At 47.1% G+C, this 20,831-nt stretch overlaps 1 protein-coding gene across 2 annotated transcripts in view; it reads left to right on the top strand.

Moving 5' to 3' along the window:
* Positions 1 to 1,198: 1,198 nt before the first annotated feature.
* Positions 1,199 to 20,831, top strand: part of cntn3a.2 (contactin 3a, tandem duplicate 2) — a 41,896-nt gene continuing 22,263 nt past the window's right edge. Inside the window, exons 1-14 of one of the 2 annotated variants that reach the window (XM_076042207.1) lie at positions 1,199 to 1,347; positions 1,756 to 1,837; positions 4,797 to 4,945; positions 5,809 to 5,944; positions 9,657 to 9,832; positions 11,128 to 11,223; positions 11,334 to 11,537; positions 12,455 to 12,557; positions 12,958 to 13,142; positions 14,271 to 14,407; positions 16,146 to 16,275; positions 16,624 to 16,774; positions 16,887 to 17,014; positions 19,278 to 19,447. In XM_076042207.1, coding sequence (XP_075898322.1) covers positions 4,891 to 4,945; positions 5,809 to 5,944; positions 9,657 to 9,832; positions 11,128 to 11,223; positions 11,334 to 11,537; positions 12,455 to 12,557; positions 12,958 to 13,142; positions 14,271 to 14,407; positions 16,146 to 16,275; positions 16,624 to 16,774; positions 16,887 to 17,014; positions 19,278 to 19,447 — 1,671 coding nt within the window. In that variant the 5' untranslated portion in view covers positions 1,199 to 1,347; positions 1,756 to 1,837; positions 4,797 to 4,890. Of the gene's footprint in view, positions 1,348 to 1,693; positions 1,838 to 4,796; positions 4,946 to 5,808; positions 5,945 to 9,656; positions 9,833 to 11,127; positions 11,224 to 11,333; positions 11,538 to 12,454; positions 12,558 to 12,957; positions 13,143 to 14,270; positions 14,408 to 16,145; positions 16,276 to 16,623; positions 16,775 to 16,886; positions 17,015 to 19,277; positions 19,448 to 20,831 lie in introns of those variants that run through there. The other variant, XM_076042208.1, reaches the window with a different exon arrangement.

Here is a 20,831-nt window from a genome sequence, read left to right on the forward strand (position 1 = left end):
GCTCAGATAATGAGCAGAAACAAACTTTTCCCCCAGCAGACAGTCTGATTTGTCAAAGGCCAGTCAAGCTCCGAAAAGCACACGCGATACAGAGTGATGGACATTAGATCTGACAACGGACTCGTCTTGATGTTGATGTTGAGTCATCTGTCAGTGACAAATCATGGTTAGATTCCCCATATTGCACTCCTCTGCAGATTTTTATTTTTCTTCCAGTGCAGCAGCTTCAGATGACTAATTAGCCTGCCAAGAACTACAGATAAGAAGACAAAATAATCTCTCTTTTTCCCCCCAGAAAACAGTATATTCCAGCTCTTAGCTTCGATGGACTTTTCGTATGTTTCAGAAGGGGACAGAAGTTAGAATGAGGTGGAGCAAACACCGGCCTGAGGCTGTTGTTGCCAGACTGGGGCAAAATATCTGAGGTGTCATCGCCCTTAAACACCACAAAGGGTCGGTTAGTACAACTGGGAGTTTCGGTCCATTTCTATAAAAAAAAAAATGGGACTCCCAAAAGAAGTGAAGGCGGACTTTTTATACATTCCTGGCCATTTATAGATAGTAAAGTGAATTTTGCTTGATATCAGGCAGACTAGGACAGAAAATCACCCATTGTCTGCAAGTCTTACATTGTGTTTGTGCCACAACAGGAACTTCCATGTTAGGCAAGAGGGTAAAATCACTAACCGACCGTGAGGTTGACTCAGATTCGGAGTGTGTGTCTGGCTATGGTGTCGCCAATAGCCTGGGAGAGATGTCAAAGATGCCGCTGCCCTTTGTGACTCCAAAAAGGTGCCTGTCAACGCGAGCTATGTGAAAGGCCAACCGTACAAAAGAAGGAAATTGAGAATTTCCCCCCCTCATTTCTGTGTTCATGCCGGTTACCGGTAAAAAAAAAAAAAAAAAAAACGTCTGTAAAGGGACCATCACACACGCACGCACGCAGCCCCCCCAACACACACACACACGCGCGCGCACACACGCGCACAATCGTGTACGAGTCCGTGGCTGCGGTTCCGCGGTCCGTCGCGGGGGGGTGCACTTTCCCCCCCTCCAGGTGCGCCCCTCTCCCTCCCTCCCTACCTCCCTCTCTCCCTCCCTCCCACCCTGCACCTTCCTCCCCAGCCCCTCGTGCTCCATTGCCGCCGCCGTGCAGTCCGCCCCTTCTTCTTCTTCGCGGGAGGAGGAGAGCCGACTGGATGCGCAGAGGCTGTCAGCCCCGCAGGAAGCTTTTGCCAGCGAGCCCCGGCTTGCGGTCCACGCGCTTTCGGGATATGCGGGCGAGGACGCGCGAAGCAAAATAGACGGCGAGGGACGCGTTGAATGTGATTCAGCACGGCAAACAACGTGGGTGTTGTGTGTGTCTCTGTTGTGTGTCTCTGTTGTGCGTGTCTCTCTGTGTGCTTGTGTGTGTGTGTGTGTGTGTGTGTGAGAGAGAGAGAGAGAGAGAGAGAGAGAGAGAGACTGTTCGTGTGTGTGAGCGCGCGCCTTCCCTGCGTGCGTGCGTGCGTGTTATTGCTGGGGAGTGGAGCAGCAGAAGGCAGAGCAGCGATACGAAACGCGTGTCTTCGCACGTCCTGCGTTTGCCGTGTGTCCGAGAGCAGCGGCTCAGTTTTTTTTTTTTTTTTTTTTTTTTTCACCTGTGTGAACGACCTTGCTGCCGGGAATTGAACATATACAAGTCCATATATATCCTCCCTTTCTTTATTTCCCTCCATCTCTGTCTCTGTCTCTCTTCTTGTCTTGCTTGACAAGGTTTCCATGGAGGATCAATCTGTCGCTTTTTCCGTGAGGGCTGCATTCGGTTCCCGCCGCTCTCAAGATATCTCAAGATAAGGTAAGACACCCAACAACAACAACAACAACAACAACAACAACAACAACAAGGCAATTTACACACAAAGGGAGCTTTGGTAATGGTGGGGGTGAATTATTAAAGCAAGCAATATTTGTGTGCTGAAATATTAATTGTTGGAGTCAACAGGCTCACGCCTCGGCCTTTCTTGCCTTTCACCTCCAATTGGCCCATAAATTCCTAATGCCTCATATGTGATTATAATTATAGAGGGCAAGGAGGAAGCGTGACGTGCCCTGCCCGCTGCAACCTTTTCTCCCAAACTGAGTCCCTGCCTTGGCGGGGAGAGCTCGCGGCTGCCGGCATCTTAGTAGTGTCATGCTCATGCTCATCATCATCATCATCATCATCATCATCATCATCCTCATCATCGTTACTGCCAGTATTTCCATAAACACAGAGCAGTGCGTGGCTTTCCTGGTGCAACTGTTAAAGAGGCAGTGCTGAATTGCCCCCCCTCCGGTGGTGTTTCCGCCTCTGCCTGCTCCTGGTGGTTCTCCACCTGGTGTGATGCCACACTGCAGCCTGCCTCCCCTCACCTCCACCTGCTGGAGATCCAGGATGATAAAAACACTATTTAGGCGGCTGCACATCTGCCTTGGGCCGAATCGCATGGCCGGCCGCGCCAGTGTAGGAATTTAAAAAGAGAGGGAAAAACATTTTCATGGTGTGTGTGTGTGTGTGTGTGTGTGTGTGTGTGTGTGTGTGTGTGTGTGTGTGGAACCTCCTTCATGCGTGTCCAATATTGGGATTGCAGGCATGCGCTCGTTTTCCAACCTGTTCAACACCAAGTAAAGTTTTCCCAGTGCGTTGTGCCATTGTTGCGCATCGGAACGCAGCTCCGGCCTTCAAAGTATTATAAGCTCACTCCCACTCTGGCAGCTGGGCTGTTTGCTCAACAAGCGTGGCACCTGGAGGGTGAAGAGGGTGGAGAGCGACGAAGGCTCCGGATGCGGCCGCTTGCACATTTGCTCAGCGCCGTGTTGTCACAGGAAGGCGCCCTCCTCGATTGAGAGTGATTCACCCCACCAAGCTTTTCCTCGCCACCTTTTTTTTTTTTTTTTTTTTTTTTTTTTTATCACCATCATCGTTAGCGCCATTATCCATGAGTGGAGAGGGCGTGTGTGTGTGTGTGCCTGTGTGTGCCTGTGTGTGTGTGTGTGTGTGTGTGTGTGTGTGTGTGTGTGTGTGTGTGTGTGTGTGAATGTGCTGCTGCTGCTGCTGCTGCTGCTGCTGCTGCTGTGTGGGTGCCTACAGTACACGCTTGTGTGCGACCGCAGATGGCCATGCGTGTGCGTGTGCACGCGAGCGGGCTGTCTATTTTTTTTTTTTTTTTTTTTTTTTTTTTTACGAGCACCCTAGTCAGTATAATATCCCCGACAGAATTTTTGGTTTCACATTTGTGAATTATTTATGAGATTGGCATTAAAGATAAATGGGCGAGTTGGATTTGGCCGTGGGAGGGTGCCATCCCGACAATACCCCCTCGTTACGAATGCAAACCGTAAAAAAAAAAAAAAAAAAAAAAAAAAAAATTGCAAAGTCGACAGAAGCCTGATACCCGTCGTACCAAACGCACCCCCACCCCACCCCCCGCCAGCCTGCAGGTGCCAGCCGTTTGCACAGGTCTGGCCTATCGCTGAGGTACGGCGGCGTGCAGGCAGGACTCCTCTCCGGAGCGAGCGTACCAATCCAATTTGGCACACTTTGAGGGGAAGAGAGAAACAGGGAGGGAGCGCAGACATGAAAGGTAGGGAGATAAAACCCCTGGGCAGCGGGGGGTTGGGGGGAGGGGGGGGTTTGGGAGGGTTAGGAGGGTTGGGGGGTTGGGGGGGGGCGGAAGGTGGGTGTCACCACGTGTCTGGTTCCACTTCCAGGCGGCTGACAAACAATTAGAGGGACCATAAGTAGCGTTCTGAAGCGGCCTCGCCCCGGGATTAGGCTACAAATGAGCCACACAATGCGGCTTACGTCTTAAAAAATGCAAAGCCCCGCGTGTGTGTGTGCGTGTGCGTCAGCGTGAGCGTGAGCGTGAGCACGTGTAGGCACGGTGTTAAATGTCTGGAGCGCGGCGAGAAAGTTTAGGTGTTTGTTTTCGCTGTGTGTGGGCTGCGTGACATTTACCAGATGGGTGTTGTTACGTGCGTCTGCCCTCACTAGATCCCCTACACCTTGCGAGGATTCTTTCCTTCCCTCCTTCTTTGGGGGTGACACCTCAAGCTGCGTGTTTTCCACGCAGGTGCCAAAAGAATGTGCGCGCAAAGCCCTCGGATGCTCGCGCACGTGTTACATCGACGCCCTCCTCCCCTCCTCCACTCTCTCCTCTCCCCTCCCCCGCTCTCCCCCTCGCGTGCATGTTTGACATTTCATAATTGCATCATTACTCGCTCAGTCTCCTCCCGGAGGAAGTGGGCGCAGCATCGCAAAATTTCGCAACACACGCTCGGCGCAGGCGCGCTCTCCCGCCCCATTTTGATTGTGGACCCGGGCGGAATGTCTTCCTCATCAGGTCGTCTTGATTCACCCCAGCATGTGGGCCAGACACCCGCCGCCGCCGCTGAATCAAATTGATTGGACGCCGACCAATTCCCAGGTCCAAGTTTTCTCAGGCAGCCAGAAAGTGAATCTGTCCAAGTGAAGGATGAGCCCGGGTGCTTCCCCCTCCGCTCCCGTAATACATCGCCGTGACTCTTGTCCCATATGCCTCTCGGTGTCACGCTCAGACATCTCGGGTGCGAGTTGAGCGAAACCTCGAGCCGCGGAGTCACGAGCATGAGGAAGAGAGAGTCGCACTCGCGGAACCTGGACTCCACGTCCAGTTGTCGTAGCGAGACAGCTGCACCGTTGTGACGGACCGTTAATTGCATCATGTCGACAACAGAATAAAAACGTCCCGACTTTATGGAGTTTGGTGTTTTATGGCTAAATCGTGTTCCAACAGGTCAAGCTCCTCTTCCACGACTGCCAGTTGGAAAAAAAAAAAAAAAAAAAAAAGCTTATTGGATGAAAGGCTCGTTGGCCCGTGCCTGCCAAAGATGACGTTGCCATGGAAACAGCTTCTACTGTTATCAATCATCGACCGTCTGGCAGGTAAACCTTCTTATTTTTTACGTGAGTAATGATTCTCTCCCCGGTCCGGACGTTTACAGTAGCGGGATTACCTCTGAAGAGCAGAAAATCGTGTCAATGTCAGCGGTGACAGGGCGGCTCTGGGTTTTTAAAGGAGCGCTCCTTCGCTATCGACTTCTGTTCACAACAAAGACGTGATATTTCCTTCCCACAGCCATTTTACACCCTTCCCTGTTCACTTTGTCAGCTCCCCGAAGATTCCCCGCCACTTTCGCGGATTCTCTGGAAATAGAAATTGACAACTTGTTTTTGGTCATCAGTTGACTGTTACAGTCATGGGACTGCATTTCGATTCGGTCCCAGCCCACCTCCGGTTTCCTGTGCCGTCCTGTGTCTACCCGCGGGCGCCCAAATCCTCCCAGGAAAAACAAAAGGCAGACCGGTGATTCAGTCTGGCTGGCTTCCTGGCACCACCTCTGTCTGCTTTTATTTTACCAATTATAGACTAAATGAATGGGAGAAAAAGACTCCATGTTTTGTCCCGCGCTGTTCTTCGTTTCCCCTCCTAAGCCAAAGCAAAAAACAATCCAGTCGGCTCTGCAAAGCAGGCGCCAACGGCAGCGCCCATGCGAGGATTCTCACAATAGTTTGCTTTTCTTTGTGCACTGGTACATTGTCAGAAAATTTACTTTGAAAATCCCAAAGTAATATGAGGCGCCCGTCCAAGTTTGTTTTGGGTTTTGTTTTTTTCCCTCTCAGATTCTGAGCGTTGGATCCAAGCCTCCCGTTGCGTTCTTAATTATTGTGATTTTCCCAAGATTTATTCTCGTGCCATCTTGGTTCGGCCCTTATGCTCAGGCTGTCACTGTGTTTTTCTCCGACAGATTGTCTGGACAGCGGATCGTTCCACGGGCCCCGATGGAGGATGGAGCCAGGTGACTTGTTTATTCCCGTTGACTCCATAGAGGAGGAAGCCACACTGACCTGTGATGCCAAGGGAATACCGCCTCCTCAGTACAGGTCAGAGCACAGGGTGGTGACAGTGTGAGGAGGGCTGAAGGTGAAGCGGCTGCTCTTTAATTGAGATTTTAAAGAGAAGAAATCAATTCTGGTTCATCTTTTGCAATGGAAACAAGTGAACATGAGTATTATAACTTGTCCTATTATATAATAACTCTGCAGTTTGTGAGCTTGTGACCTCCGTGTTGCTGTCGTGGTGGAGATGTTACATTGGGTTGAATAGGAGAAGCTTAAAATCACGCATTGACTGCGAAAATTAGCAAAATCCATTTTTACTTTTACCTTTTAAAAACTATTAACACTGATGCCTCATTTTTTTTTTATAGTATTATAATTTCTAAAACCTTTTACTCTGACTTTGTCAGCACACTGATTTCCATGTTGTCGTTTTTTGACATGGAGCTTTAGCCCACAAGTGGTCTTTGCACCTATCTCCACATTAACGATATGCAGTAAAGCATCACTTGACACATGCTAGTTCTTCAGATCTGCTCGCCTCCCTATTTTAGGTTGGTAATGAGTTGTGTTGGGTTTTTTTTTTTGCTGACTTTGCTGGCTTCTCTTTTGTTTGAATTGTTTTGGGGCAGGAGAGCTTGTAAACCGATGGTCTCACGCAACATATGACTGTTCTCCCTGGACAAAAAATGTCCCTCTTTCTGCTCTATACAGAATTTCAGTCAAAGAACGGTTGGTTCCGCAATATTCAATGTTTAAGGATAACAACGCATTTTCATCAGCCGCACTGCAACTCCACCTGTGATTTCTGTGATCACTGATTTCTTGAAATAGAGCTTTTATGCAAAAATCTTTTTCAGACATATGTAGTGTGATGTACTGTTCAAGACTGACAGATGACACTTTAAGGCATATCCGTCACAGAAAACAGAGACGCCAAGAGAATGGAGAAGAAAAAGGAAGGTGCAGATTGAAAAGGAGCCTCGGTCTCGTTAAAAAGCTTTGCTAATTCTTAGACTAAAATTGCAGCCAATCTTCCCTCTTCTCTGCTTCTCTGCCCTTAATGCATCTCTCCTGCATCCTTAATGCATCGATCCCCCAGTATGCATTCATGGAAAAACAACAACAACAACAACAACATTAGCCCTAAGAAGGCTGAACTTGGCATAAACGGCAGAATTACTGCGGCTGAATTAAAACGGCTCATTATTTCGAGCTCTTCACGCTCCTTGCCTAGGACCAGATATTTCCATGTCCTGATTAAAGGTGAGGTGAGCATGTTCTCCGTTGTGTCTCCTCCAACGGGCTGCACCAGGCTTTGTATGCCCTCAGCACCTCTCCGGCTCCTCTCTTGAAGTGTAAATGGGCTCGCACGGCTCCCTCCCCCAGCTCCCCTTTCTTCTGCCAGCCTTGTCACTCACAAAGAGATGAGACCTTCATAATATGCACGCTGTAGAGGCATCGCAGAGGAGAAAGACAAATCTTGCAAAAAAAAAGAAAAAAAAGAAAGCTGCCTTCTCTACAGTAGCTAGTGGCAGGGCTGCTGCTTTTTTAATAGATTCTAAAAAAAAAAAAAATCTCACCTGCTACCTGAGCTGCGAATGTTTTTATTTTTTTATTTTTTTATTTTTTTTATCCTTTTGGCTGTGAACCGAGGGATTGAGCTGGAATAGACAAGTTGTTCTGGCATCCGCTGGTCAGACAACATGTGGCTCAAGCACAGTAATTCAGTTTTGAAGTTGTTATTGGATTGCCTTCTTGATGTTCAGGGCACTGCTGAACAGCAGAGGTCAGAATGAGGTTAAAATTGTGTCTCCGGACAGAGAACCTTGGAATCTTGAGTGCTATTTTTCATGCATACTCCCTCTCGGACTTTTCTTGGCTTTGGAAGCGGTGGTGTCGAGCTCGATACAAGCAGGGACACTTAAGTTTCATTCATAAGTGTCAGGAAATTCCAGCAAACTCCCATCAGCATACGTTGGTACTTTCATAAGTGATTTTTTTGGGGGGGTAGACTTGAAAGCGTTTTGTCCACCGTGGCCCTGATCGTTTCCTCTTACAAGCAAAAATGAAATACAATACTCCTTGCTTGAATGCTCATTTTAAAAGAGGCCAAGTGTTGTGATGACAGAGTAACCTTTTTTAGCTGAAAAAATGGGACTATTTCAAATTAATCATTAGCCTCATATTAAATCTCTTAGGTGACTTAATTTGTCTGTTAAAACTGCAGTGGAAAGTTTCTTGCAAACCCCCCCCCCCCACACACACACACCCCCACCCCCACCCCCTCCCTTCCAGTGCCTGCTAAGTGTTGGACGGATGTAATGGAAGGTGAAGAGGAGTGTAAAAGGTATCCTTTGTGGCATTAGCCCAGTGTTACCTCTTGCCAAGTGCTAATGTTTTGGCCTAATGAGAAGTCAAAGGTGGAATAATGTCACATTATGTAAATATAATATGGCAGAGAAGAGGTGATTATCGCAAAGACTGATGATGATTTCCGCGATGGCTCCTCAAACCTTAACACAACCCTCTAATAGCAGAGGACCGCTTTGTCTATACGTGAATTATACTCGGAGATTAAATTTTAACTACCCCACTGAGCAAAGTAAAATGGCTGCAGTTGCTTAAAGTGAAATTTGAGCCACGCATAAAATAAGAAAGTAAGACTGCAAAATTGCATTCATTGGAAAAAGTACAATATGAACTGAAGCATGAGCAAACTCACAGTCTATTAAAAAAATGTAATTCTAGTAAATGATTGTCTATTAAAAAAGAAACCTTTAAATTCAAGTCTAAGTGTTCTCTTTATGGCGTTCTCAGTTTTTAGGAGCCTCGGTGTAAAATTTTGGCTTAGTATTCAGGAAACTATTCAGGTCTGTTGAATTACACAGAATCACAAAAAGTTCAGGTCTCACTAAAATGTCTGTCAGGCCTCAGGCCAGGTGGCATCATATTAAAAAAAAAAAAAGCTGAAGGCAAACAGCCCAGATGGAACGGTATGTTTTCTGGTGAGCTCAACCAGCGCATCAACCTTTTGAATCCACACAGGAGTTGCTTCATTCACACTTGAGGAAAAATAACTCATTTCAGTAGCACTAATATGAGTCAAAAGCAAAGTCGTCAAAGTTACTTTTTGTCATGCATTAGCTTAATGCTATATGTGAGTGTAGCTCCCAATGCTGATGAGCAAGGAGAAATAAAGTGGAATGTCATAATGCTTACAATGCGTACTGAATAATTCAGTTTACGTTCTCGCTATAAGCACAAGTTCCTGGAGCCAATGGCTGGTTTTAGCTGACTAGCTGAACTGGCTAACAACTTTCTCCTCTCAAGAGTCTCTTTTAACAGATGCCGCTTATGTGGTTCCATTTTGCTTTTGTGCCGAGAGACACTCTCCTGAGGCTTTATTAACTGACATCTGCACTGTAGCTCTGCAATTTCTCCAGATCAGACAGATTTTCTGCCTGGAACCTGTTGCCTTTTCATCTTAGGTCTGAAAGCTCGGGTATATCTTAAAATGAGCACTCTCCTTTTGAGAATATATTAAAAAACATGAGCGCGCCAATCCCAGGTACTATTGGCTGCCTCAAGTGTGCACTTGAACGCCTCCACATTAGCAAAAATGTGCAACGTATTCGTCTCACTTCACTCGAGTTTACTTCGCAGAGATTTCCAACTCCTGTCAAACCACCTTGGTTGGAGGGATGAATCGAACCGTGCGAATTGCGAGGGACTGATGGTGTCTTTGCCCTCACAGATGGTCATTGAATGGGACTCTCATAAATCTGGGCCTGGATCGCCGACGGCGTCTGTCTGGGGGCAACCTCATTATAAGCAGCCTGGACCGCTACCAGGACGCGGGGCTGTACCAGTGTATGGCGTTCAATACAGTCGGAGCGATCCTCAGCAGGAGAGCCAGCCTGCAGTTTGCCTGTAAGTTGCACAAAAGTGTTTTTTCTTTGCTCAGATTGCACGCAGACTGCACTTAAGAAAATATAATGCCGAGTCCACAAAAGCATGTGCACCATATTTGCAATATTTATCGGAGTGCAGCAACGTGGCTTTGGAGCCACGTTTATCCTTGACGCAGCATGAAAGCGGTGTGGGCACACAACCACATTGCTTTGCTCATGATCCCAGATGCAGAAGAATGAATCATTTCTCTAAAGGGAGTGCATGTAAGTAAGTGTTCATTTAAAAAAAATTAGAAAAAAGGATTTACAGTATGCTCTTTCCAAATGTCTGCAGCACAGAAACAGATAAATAACTTCTGTGTTTCTTTCATGTCGCAGATGGACAGACTGGTGGGCAAACACCTTTATAGAGACAAGTACAAACTCTGTGTGTTTTGTTAATTATCTATTCAAGGCAAGAACAAAAAGAGATTTTTTTTTTTTCCAAATCATTTTCAACACCTCAACTCGGTGGTTTCCAGCCAAACGGAATAATTTTGGCTTCGTTTGACAAAAATATGCACGGCTGGGGTAATAAAATAATAATGACATTTAACGGCAGCTCTTTGCAGTTCCATGCATGCTGGATATTTTACACTGTCGAGGTGAATCTGAGTCAATAAAAGTGGGAGCTGTAAAATGTGTCGATGGTAGGAAGGTGATACCTGCTAACTTTGAAAAATGGGGGGGAGATTTTTTTCCATTGGAGTACTTTTTGTATTTTTTTTTTAAAAAAAAGAACACAAGTAAACCAATTACAGTTTTCAGTGCAATCTCAGAAATGAATGAGGATCTGATGTTGCAGATGAATATTAAGACATACATTATGGCCCAGCGGTTTTGGAAGCTAGACAGGTATTTAAAGTGTCCTAAAGTATTGATCGCTTCAACGGACAACAGGGTACCAGGAATGTGGATCATTATTTAGTGTTGCATGGAAAGTTCCTTTTTTTTATTGGACTTTCTGTCATTCTGACAAACTATTATTACAGACATTGGCTTTATTAGCGCATTTGCTGTTATAACCCGCCTTGGCTGGCCGGGTTCCCATGGCATTAGACCTTAGGTCCAGAAGTCTGCGCTGTGTTCGGAATTTAAAAAGCCACTCGTACGAAGAAGCCATTTTATTGGACCTGTGTCTCTCTTCTCATGACTTCGCCGGGATGCAATCCTCATGGCTATTTCCTTCTGGGCTGTGTCAGTTTTAATCGTCTCTGTTTCTCAAGATCCCGCCGTTCATCTCTCCTTCCCCACTTATCGCTTTTCCCTTCTCAGACTTGGATCATTTCAAAGTCCACACCAGGAGCGCGGTGTCGGTGCGCGAGGGCCAAGGAGTGGTGTTGCTGTGCGGGACGCCCACTTCCTCGGGCGGTGAGCCTTCTCCTTATCCAGCACTAGAGTCTGCATTTAGAGAGGTGTTTGGCTGCCCAAGAGTATAATCCTCACCTTGAATAACGTCCGTCTCCTCGTTTGTCCTGCAGACCTCACGTATGCATGGGTTTTCAACGAGTACCCGTACTTTGTCCAGCAAGACAACCGGCGCTTCGTGTCGCAGCAGACGGGGAACCTCTACATCGCCAAGGTGGAGCCCTCCGACGTGGGCAACTACACCTGCGTGGTGATGAACAGCGTCACGAAGGGCAAAGTTCACAGCTCGCCGACGGCTCTGATCCTCAGGACAGACGGTAAGATGGCAGAGCCGGCGGTGGCGGGCGGCGCAACGCCTTGGAGCAGCCTCCCTTTTTCTTTCCCCCCTCCACGAGGTGGCTTTAATCATCGCGCAAAACTCGAGTGCTCTTTGTCCCCATTGTGCCTGGTTCGCGATTGACTCACCGAGTGCTAATGCCTGTAAGTGAACAGTTGCTACTCAATGTAGGCCAGCAAACAAAGCAACCCAAATCTCGTCTTTGCTGACTTTGCCTTCTTGCGATCCGCGTTCCTCTTTTTAAAAGCTCCCCCCGCCCTCCCCCCGTGCTCTCGCTGGCGTTCTCGGGGGCCTGTCCTTGGTGGTTTGTTCTTCTATTCTCTGTTATGCTTTCATGGAAACAGTGAATAAAGATTGCCTGCACAATGAATAAAACATGAGCCAGACGTCATTTGACCATTACATTGAGTGTTCCGGTGGCTTAACCAGTTGGTTTCTACTCGCACATGGACTTGTGTGAATTTGAATCGGCCATAATCCTCTGATCCTGGACCCGACTTACTCTCCGAAGGCTGATTTTGATGAGCAGTATCAGAGTGTCAGAGGTCCACAGCCACCCACTTGTGCTTTGGGGCGATTGTCAAATGTTCCAGACTGAACGGGAAAGAGAAGAGGAAAACAAAAAAAAACTTTTGAGAATTTGAAATCCACGCCATCTATAGCGTCTATAGGGAGCCGCCGCCAATGATTTCATGCTAGTGTTTCTTCAGAGATACCCGTCTTTGTGTTTGCCCATCAGGGAGAGTTCGCTCATGTGTCTTTAATCCCTCCTCTGTTCGTTGCAAGAGCGATACTGTTTGGCCTGTGTTGCAAGTTGTATTGCTTGTGCACCATGAATAATGGAGGGAACTGAGCAAGAAGTTTTTTTTTTTTTTTGCCTGTGCGTGTTCTCCGCAGGAGTGATGGGCGAGTACGAGCCGAAAATAGAAGTTAATTTCCCCGACAATGTGCCCGCCGCCAAAGGATCAACAGTTACGCTGGAGTGTTTCGCCCTCGGGAAGTAAGCTGGATTCCTTGAAGCATGGTTTCAATCATCCGCCGTCTTTCATTCCAGACGAGGAGCCTTCGGTTCTCTTTGTCGCGAAGCCGCTGTGGCAATTATATTTCTTACAGTGTCGCATCAAGCCACGATTAATCTGAGGATGATAGGAGATGGCTTCTTCTTCTTATTCCGCGTTGTTGCTCTTAAAATTAAGTTGATTCTTAACTGCTCAGCTGGCTGCAAAAAAAAATAAAAAAAATTAGAGAGAACCTGCTCTCTCGGCTGTCTCGCACTTTATTGCGGGATTACTGTTACATTCTATAGAGGTCCAAAAATTAGCAACAGCCTTTAAAGCTCAAAAGAGAAGAAAAAAAAAATGTATCCTGATGATTTGGCTGAGCGTATGTGTCTCCTCCAGCCCTGTGCCTGAGATCACCTGGAAGAGGGCGAACGGTGTCCCCTTCCCCAGCAAAGTCAAGATGAAGTATTCCAATGCTGTGCTGGAGATTCCCAGCTTCCAGCAGGACGACACAGGGGGATACGAGTGCGTGGCTGAGAACAAGATGGGCAAGAACACAGCAACCGGTCGGCTGGCCTTCTACGGTACTGTTTACGCACGGTACACCACACTCGCATTCACACCCACACGCCGTTCAGAGTTGCCAGTGATCCTTAATGTTCACTCACGTCTCTGGACTGTGAGAGAAAGCAGCAGCACCTGGAGAGAAGCCACTCAGACTCAGGGAGGACAGAGCCAGCAGCTGGTTCACACGCGATGCATCGCTTGTCGACTGAAGTGGCCACGTAGCATCATTAGCTCCACCCACAACCTGCTTTTGACGCCGTTTTTTTGTTTGTTTTCACATCTGTGAGCGGCATTGACCAAGATGTATGCATCGACGGTAAATAGTATTTTGGAAATAATGCCACAAAACGGAGTTGGGAGGCTGTTGTTGGATTCTCTCGGTGTTGAACGGTTTAAGCCAGAGGGGCTTTTTTTCGTGGTGGGTAGGTGGTGACTTTCCTGCTGATGCTACTGATTGTTGTGCCATTGATGTACTGTATTTAAAGAATCCTAAAAAGGAGGTCATATTGGTCTTCAACTACTGTTTCCCAGCAGGACAAAACAGTTTAGAGAAAATGTGCCTGTCTTGGAGGAGGCTGGCGCTCTCCAAGGGCTCCTGATTTAGCAACACAATTTGAATGCTTGGTTTTTTTATACACAGTCGGGGTGGAAAAAAAGAAAAGAAGGTCATCACCTCCTCTCACAGATAATAAGCGGTGCTGGTTTTAATTTGGCTGCGGCTGTTCTTTTGTATGTCTTGGTTTCTCGCTAACTTCAGCCGAGAGGAGTGACACTAGCTGGCTAGCTACGATAGCTAGCCACACTTTGTCAGCGCCACAGGCTACAAAGAGAGTTGAGCACGCGTTAGAGGATGAGTTGTGTTGCTAATTGTACAGAGTGGTGGCAGGTCGGGTGAGGTTGCTTCTGCTCAGTGTTTGAGAGTTGACGTGTCCAAATACAGAAACTGCTCTGCTTGTTCCTCCGGACAAACAAACTGCTTTTTTTTTTTTACCCCTAACAGCTTCAACATATTTGAGCTCTCCGTCATGCTATTTTCCCTTTGAACTATTTTGAATGCCTCGTATTTAATGAGATAATTTTTGCTCCTTTGGGGTAGAGAAAAAAAAAGAAAAAATGTCACTGGGCTGCCTCCTCTGCTTCCACAGCCAAACCTCAGTGGATCCAGACCATGAAGGATACGGCCTTTGCCATAGAGGAGAGGTTATACTGGGAGTGCCGAGCCAATGGGAAGCCCAAGCCGTCCTACTCGTGGCTGAAGAACGGCCAGCAGCTGCTCTCAGAGGTAAAAAAAAAAAAAAAAAAGAAAATTCAGCCGGTCCTCTGCCACCTACCAATATTTCATTTTAAAGACTTAATCTGCAGCTGTAGCTCATCCTTTCATTTCGCGGTGGAGCCTGGCGTCAAGCGCATTGCTCATTTTTTTTTTTTTTCTTCTTCCAAGTGCAATTTAGACCCGAGACGAGAGCAGAGTGTAAACATCTCGGCGAGGTGTGCCAGTGATGAGACACGGATGTAACTGCCTGCCGTTCTAGCAGTGCCTTGGCAGATTACACAGTCTTAGAGAGTGGATCAGTGTAGTCCCTGGGAGATTGCTCCATTTCATCTGAATGGAGTCAGCGGTTGCCTTTCATTATTCATGCTGCATGTTTAAGCTCCTCCAGATTTTTTTTTTTTTTTTAGGTACAATGGACTTAATCTTCTGTGAGATATACTGTATATAGTGCTGCGCGTTACTTCCAGACCACCTGACAAACATGGAACAACCTTCTGCACTCTTGAGATAAAAAAAAAAAAAACAACCTTTCGACCCGATGCTTTTTTTCCCTCTTTTTTTTTTCGCTTAATAAAGTTTGGGATCATACTTTAGGTAGCCTCCAACTGTAGCACGTAGCACTTTTATTTTTGTACAATCACATTATTTCAAATGTCAGTCTTTAATTGGATTTCAGCCCCGTGCTTGGCATGCGCACGACTCGGAGGAGTCAGATTTGGATCTACAACATGTGGCTGAAGAAAACTGTTGTGCAACCGTGCATGCAGCAAACTTTGATTTGAAAGAGAATAAGGGCAACATCCACAAAGCAATTGCTTTTGCGGGAGAAAGCCTGTGCAAATAGGACAAAAAAGAGGGTCCGCTCCACAGAGCGCATCTGAGAGAAAAATGAAAGGCGAAAATGCGATGAGGTATAGGCACCGACGGGGCTGCGAAAGACTCATTTGAATATATTTTAATTGATCATTTCGCACAAATGTCTTCTATGCAAATACACCTCATTAGAAACAGCACCTCATCCACAAAACTTTGCGCTGACTTCCACACTTTGTTTGACGGACGTAAGTGCTGCCTGCCAAAACCACGCGCGGTCAGAGCGCAAAGCATTAAAGTGTTTTACCGCTTACACCTGAAGCCTGCACTTACTCCATCAGATCAGACACAAAACAGTTACAAATCGCACTCAAGTGGAGGCAACTGTCACATATGCAGCCTGGCGCGCCTTGACTGCCTTCCGAATTAGGACAGCAGGCATCGTAATGCCGGGCCCGTACGGGAGCGAGTAGCGGAGCGGAGTTTCCCTTTTTGGAATCCGAGAAATGGAAATTATAGGCAGGTTGCCAAGATTGTTCTTGCCACTCAACCACACCACAAGTGTATTCATATATAGCATAACGATCAGAACGCAAATTGCGACCAAGTTACCAGACAACAATTTGAGCCCCTGATTCAAGTGCCCTATTTCATGTGGATACGACACTAAAGTGGCGGCGATTGCAGGGAGCAACATTGTTGCAAAAAAAATTATTTGAGGTTCTGGCCTAAAAGAGTCAAAATAGTTGTTGTCGCTGCCGACATACGAATGAGTTTCCAATGTGCAGGCCGCCTTCTAAAAATTGTTTTTGCCCCACAGGAAAAACAAACAAACAGGCATATCACAACCAAATACAATAGTTGAGCGTCGCGAGGGAAGCTACCTTCGCGCTTCGAGCAATAATCGGCCACTTCCCCTCCCTTCTCTTCACAGGACAGAATCCACGTGGAGGATGGAGTGCTGTCCGTGTCCACGCTGACGCTGGCTGACGCCGGCATGTACCAGTGCGTGGCCGAGAATAAGCACGGCGTCATATATTTCGCAGCCGAGCTAATGGTTTTAGGTAAGGGTGGCATTTGGTCCGTCCCTTAAATCCCCCAAATCATTGTTGCCAAAGCATCTTAAAGGTCAACTCACTGTCATCCTTAAAGGTTGCCTGGATTAGCGGATAATGGGGTCAGCGCGGGGATGAGTTTGTGGGGTCAAACACATTTCAAAAAGTCATTTTTCTCCCGGCGGAATCCTGATTTACGTTTATGTTGTGGCCGCCGAGTGGCTCGTGGGCGCTGGGGGGGAAAAAAAAAAAAAATTGTTTGTGTTTTCTTGCGGACGGACAGAAAAAGAGTGCACAAATGCCTCAGCGGTTCCGTTAGATGGTGGGGCTTTTCACAGTTTTTCTCTTTGCCGTCAGCCTCTCCGCCGGACTTCACCGGGAACGTCCTCAGGGCTTTGCTCAAAGCCAAGGCAGGAAGCACAGTGACGCTGGAGTGCAAACCTCAGGCCTTTCCCATCGCCAGCATCCTGTGGAAGAAGGGGAATCTGCCCATCCACACCAACGACAGGTAGGTAATCCTACGCCCCTGGAAAAAAAGCCGAAAATAGTGAAATAATGATAATCATTGAAATAAAACCACATCTGTGTTACTGGATGATGGATGATTACCCTCCCTGCAGGATCACTCTCTCCCCCGACGGGACGCTGAGACTCGCCAACGTGAGCAAGTCGGATGCCGGCGGCTACACGTGCTTCGCCCGGAATAGATTTGGCATGTCGAGTACGACTGGGAGGCTCCTCGTCACCGGTGAGCTGCGGCGCTAACGAGCCGAATGTTTGCGGGCGCGCGCCACTTAGTAAGCAGAATTTGTTGGCCCGGTATGGATTAACACAAGGAGTTGGGGGAAGTGGTGGGGTGGAGACGACTGTAGCGTGAGGCCTCCAGTCAATAACCGGTGGGCAGGAAATATAAACAAACTCTTGGTGGTTGAGGAGTGTGCGAAAACAAATGCAGGTGAAACTCCTTGGAGGGATGAAAATCTCCATCTTCGTCTGGTAGTTTACCTCTTCCACAATTAAAGTCTGAGCGTTTGATTTTTTTTTTTTTTTTTTTTTTCCTGAGCGTGTCTTACATTTTATCTTCATGCACCTCACAACCCCCAGCCACCCACCCTGCACCGCCGCAGCTCGCAAACAAATAAATACTCTTGTCTTTCAGTTTGGCTTTATTGAGTTCTCTTGCCGGACGCGTCTGCAGCGGAGGCAATAAATGCAGTGGAGGAGGCGCGAGAGGAAATACTCAATCACTGTTTTCCTCAAAGCGGTCGAAACAAGCAATTTGCCGCAGCGCAGTGAAAGTGTCCTGAGTGGAGTGTTAGCGGGGAGGTGTTGCAGATGCGGCCGATGCAGCACAATAGTTGTTGATTCTCTTCTTACTTTAATTAGTGCGGTGAATGACGTTATCTGCCAGGCGCGCTTGTGTGTCTCTTTTTCTTAAGAAGGTGTCTGTTTTTCGAGGTAAATCGCACCGTGCGTGACTCTGATAGTAATTAAAAATTAGCACAGGAACAGAGGAGACACTTATTATGTGTTTCTTGTTTATTTAAAGTCTCTCGACAGGGTTAATAAGCGAGCCTGTCAGACGCTTTGTGATGTACCTTTTTTTTCGGCAGATTTCGATTATCTCAACTTTTGTGAAAGGCTGGTGATTTCATTCAAATGACTGCTCTCGTGTTTTTGTTCCACACACACAGAAAAGCCCAATATTAAAGTTTTATCTGATGCCCAGTGTATTATAATTGCTATCAGAGTTCCAGATTATTCTGGCTGCGTATGGCTCTGGCTATCGGGCCAGTGTAGCAGTGGCGGGAGTCTTGTTATCGCATTATTCAACAAAGGCTTCACACGGACCAAATCTGGCGAAAAAAGAAGGTCTTTCCATTCATTTTTAACGAGGCCTGTTCGTTTTGGCTGCAGCGAGCATGTACCAAAAAAATTACAGCCAGCCGGCTGTGGCAAAAAAAAAAAAAAAAAGTTAAACCGGCTCAACTATTGTGAGTTGTTCAAAGAGGCTCGCTGCCACCTTCTGAATCTATCTATATATCTATCTATCGCTAGCTAGACAGCTAGCTAGCTATCTAAGTATCTATCTATCTAGTTATCTATAGAGTTAGCGAGCTAGCTAGCTATCTAGCTATCTATCTCGCTATCTAAACACTCTCACCCACATCCAGCCTGAATATGTGCTGGCAACAAGAGCATGTCCAATAGCAGCGGTGATATAGGTGGAAAGCGCAAAATCCCTGTATCCTGACAGAGGACATGATTTCAGAATTTAATATAATAGGGGAATGTATATTGTTGCATAATCTCGTATGAAACAACCAGTGTTCAGTGCAGCTGGCCTTGGATATTTGTGTTGCGCCTCAATCACGTGACACACACATGAGGCCACACCCCGTCCCTGCACCGTGCATCCTTCCATCGCATGTGCTGGACTCGCCCCGCCGAGGGTGTCCATAATTACCATTGTTTAACCTTGTTTACTTAAATGTACCTGATTTTTTAATTTTTACGCCCCTTTCGCAACCCCATGTTAGTGAAAAACACTCAGCAGCAGCAACAATAGAATAGAAAATCCAATAAGCTTCACTTGTCTAGCAGCATATTCTGACAAAAGCAAAGGAAAACAGAAGAAGACAGTGGTAAGGCAGGACGATAGTAACGGTGGACATGCTGGGACGGAGAAGAAGAGCGACAGATGCTGTTGCAGAGTGTAGTTTTAGAAATAGACCAGTATTAACTGTGTAATAACTGTAATGCTGGTGGCTGCACCAACGCTGGAAGCTCACACAGCTTTAGAGTCAGTGCAGAGATGCTGCGCTCGCTGCTTCCTCCTCCGTATCCTGGATACAGCTTTGCTTGTAGCCTCCCAGGAAGTCGACCCGAGCTTCGCTCCTTTGTGTGCTGGCTGATTGACGGCTAAAACGACTCCCCCCGCTGTGATTTTCTCTTCTCTCGCTCTCTCTCTCCCCCCCCACCCCTCTCTCTCTGCCTCTTCCCTGGGACAGATCCGACCAGAATCACCCAGGGGCCGGCGGACATGGAGATCATTGTGGGCGAGAGCATCGTGTTGCCCTGTCAGGTGGCCAGCGACCCCGTGCTGGACGTCTCCTTCTCCTGGGCCTTCAACGGACAGCTCATCTCCAAGGCGGACAGCCACTTCGAGCTGGTGGGCGGGGTGAGCGACCGCGACTGCCGAGAATGTGTGAATGGACATTTGGCACCTCTTGAGCGGCGGCCCTGCTCTGCTCTGCTCCGCTCCGCCGCTGCCATTAGATCAGAAAGACAGCTTGCGGTTTGACACGCCGGCCGCCGGCTTACTCGGACACGAGTGAAAAGCCACCAGTTCCCCTCCTAGGGCATTATGATAAAATGATTGGTGGGGAAGCTGCGTGAGATCAGTCGACCCCGCCTCCCCAGCCCCCGCAGAAAGAAAACGCTTAGGTCGTCTCACGTCAATTCTCCCGCCGTGCGAGCTAATGCGCGAGCTGCCCGGGCCATCGTGACGCGTCTTCTTTGTGGATTCAGATCGCTCGGCCCTCTGAAGCGGCGTCTTTTTGAACACTCTACGCTAAGTTTCTTTCAAATCCTACTCTGACGGAGCCTGCCGCGCTGCTGTCCGCCACCGAAAGTGGTTACACATCATTAGAGGTGTCGGGGTTGTTTTTTTTTTTTTAAAAGGAGCGAAGCATGGCACGGTCCCAGATGACAAAACACCCTCTGAGAAAGCCTCACACCCTATAGCCAATCCCCCTCACCCCCCCCGCCCTTGTGTGTGTGTGTGAGAGAGAGAAAGTGATGTCTCCTTATCTGGGAAGACACTTTTCGCCCCAGAACTGAAGAAAATAAAACACACCCCCAGTCAAAAAAGATTATTAGCCCCAACGTTTGCTGTTTTAAGGGATTTAGGAAGCCGTGATTAAAGCAACGCTGGCTGTACGTGCAGGTTTCCGTGCCAACGCCAAGACAGCAATTTAGACACTGATGCTCGGCGCTCTGATGTATTTTAAGATCGGAATCTGAGAAAACTGTTTGTGGAAGTAAATCTTTTCCATCTGATGTTGAATTTTTTAAAAAGGCACTGAATTTTTGACCCTAAATATTTAGACATGGAAATTAAGTGTAATTTTTTTTTTTGCGTTCAAATTTTCATTTTCAATTGTCTTTGACGTTGAAAATGTGCGAAAAGTCAAGGGGCTGGAGTCAAAAGCCAAAACACGAGGTGCAAAATTTCAGTGTATATTTTCTCAGTGTAACAAAACTTCAACAAGTTCAGACGTTAAAATTTAAATTGCACAAATTGAAAATTAAAACCCAACAAGCGCAAACGCTTACTTAGGTTACATTAAGCCAGCATCAGCCGCCTCTTTTGCACTCATGCAGTTGAACCATTGAACCATTGAAACTTTAAAACAATAAACTTTGTCATGTCACAAGTAGCATAATAAGGTGATTTGCTGATGTTTGATGTGATGTGACCTTAAAAATCTGATTTTTGTACCTTAAATTTTTTATCACTCAAATGTGGAAAAATACGTAGATTCTGAAATTTTTAGGACTTC

Source organism: Nelusetta ayraudi, unplaced genomic scaffold, assembly GCF_046127955.1.
Source record: "Nelusetta ayraudi isolate G7.1 ecotype Tasmania unplaced genomic scaffold, CSIRO-AGI_Nayr_v1 ptg000070l, whole genome shotgun sequence".
Taxonomy (NCBI): Eukaryota; Metazoa; Chordata; class Actinopteri; order Tetraodontiformes; family Monacanthidae; genus Nelusetta; species Nelusetta ayraudi.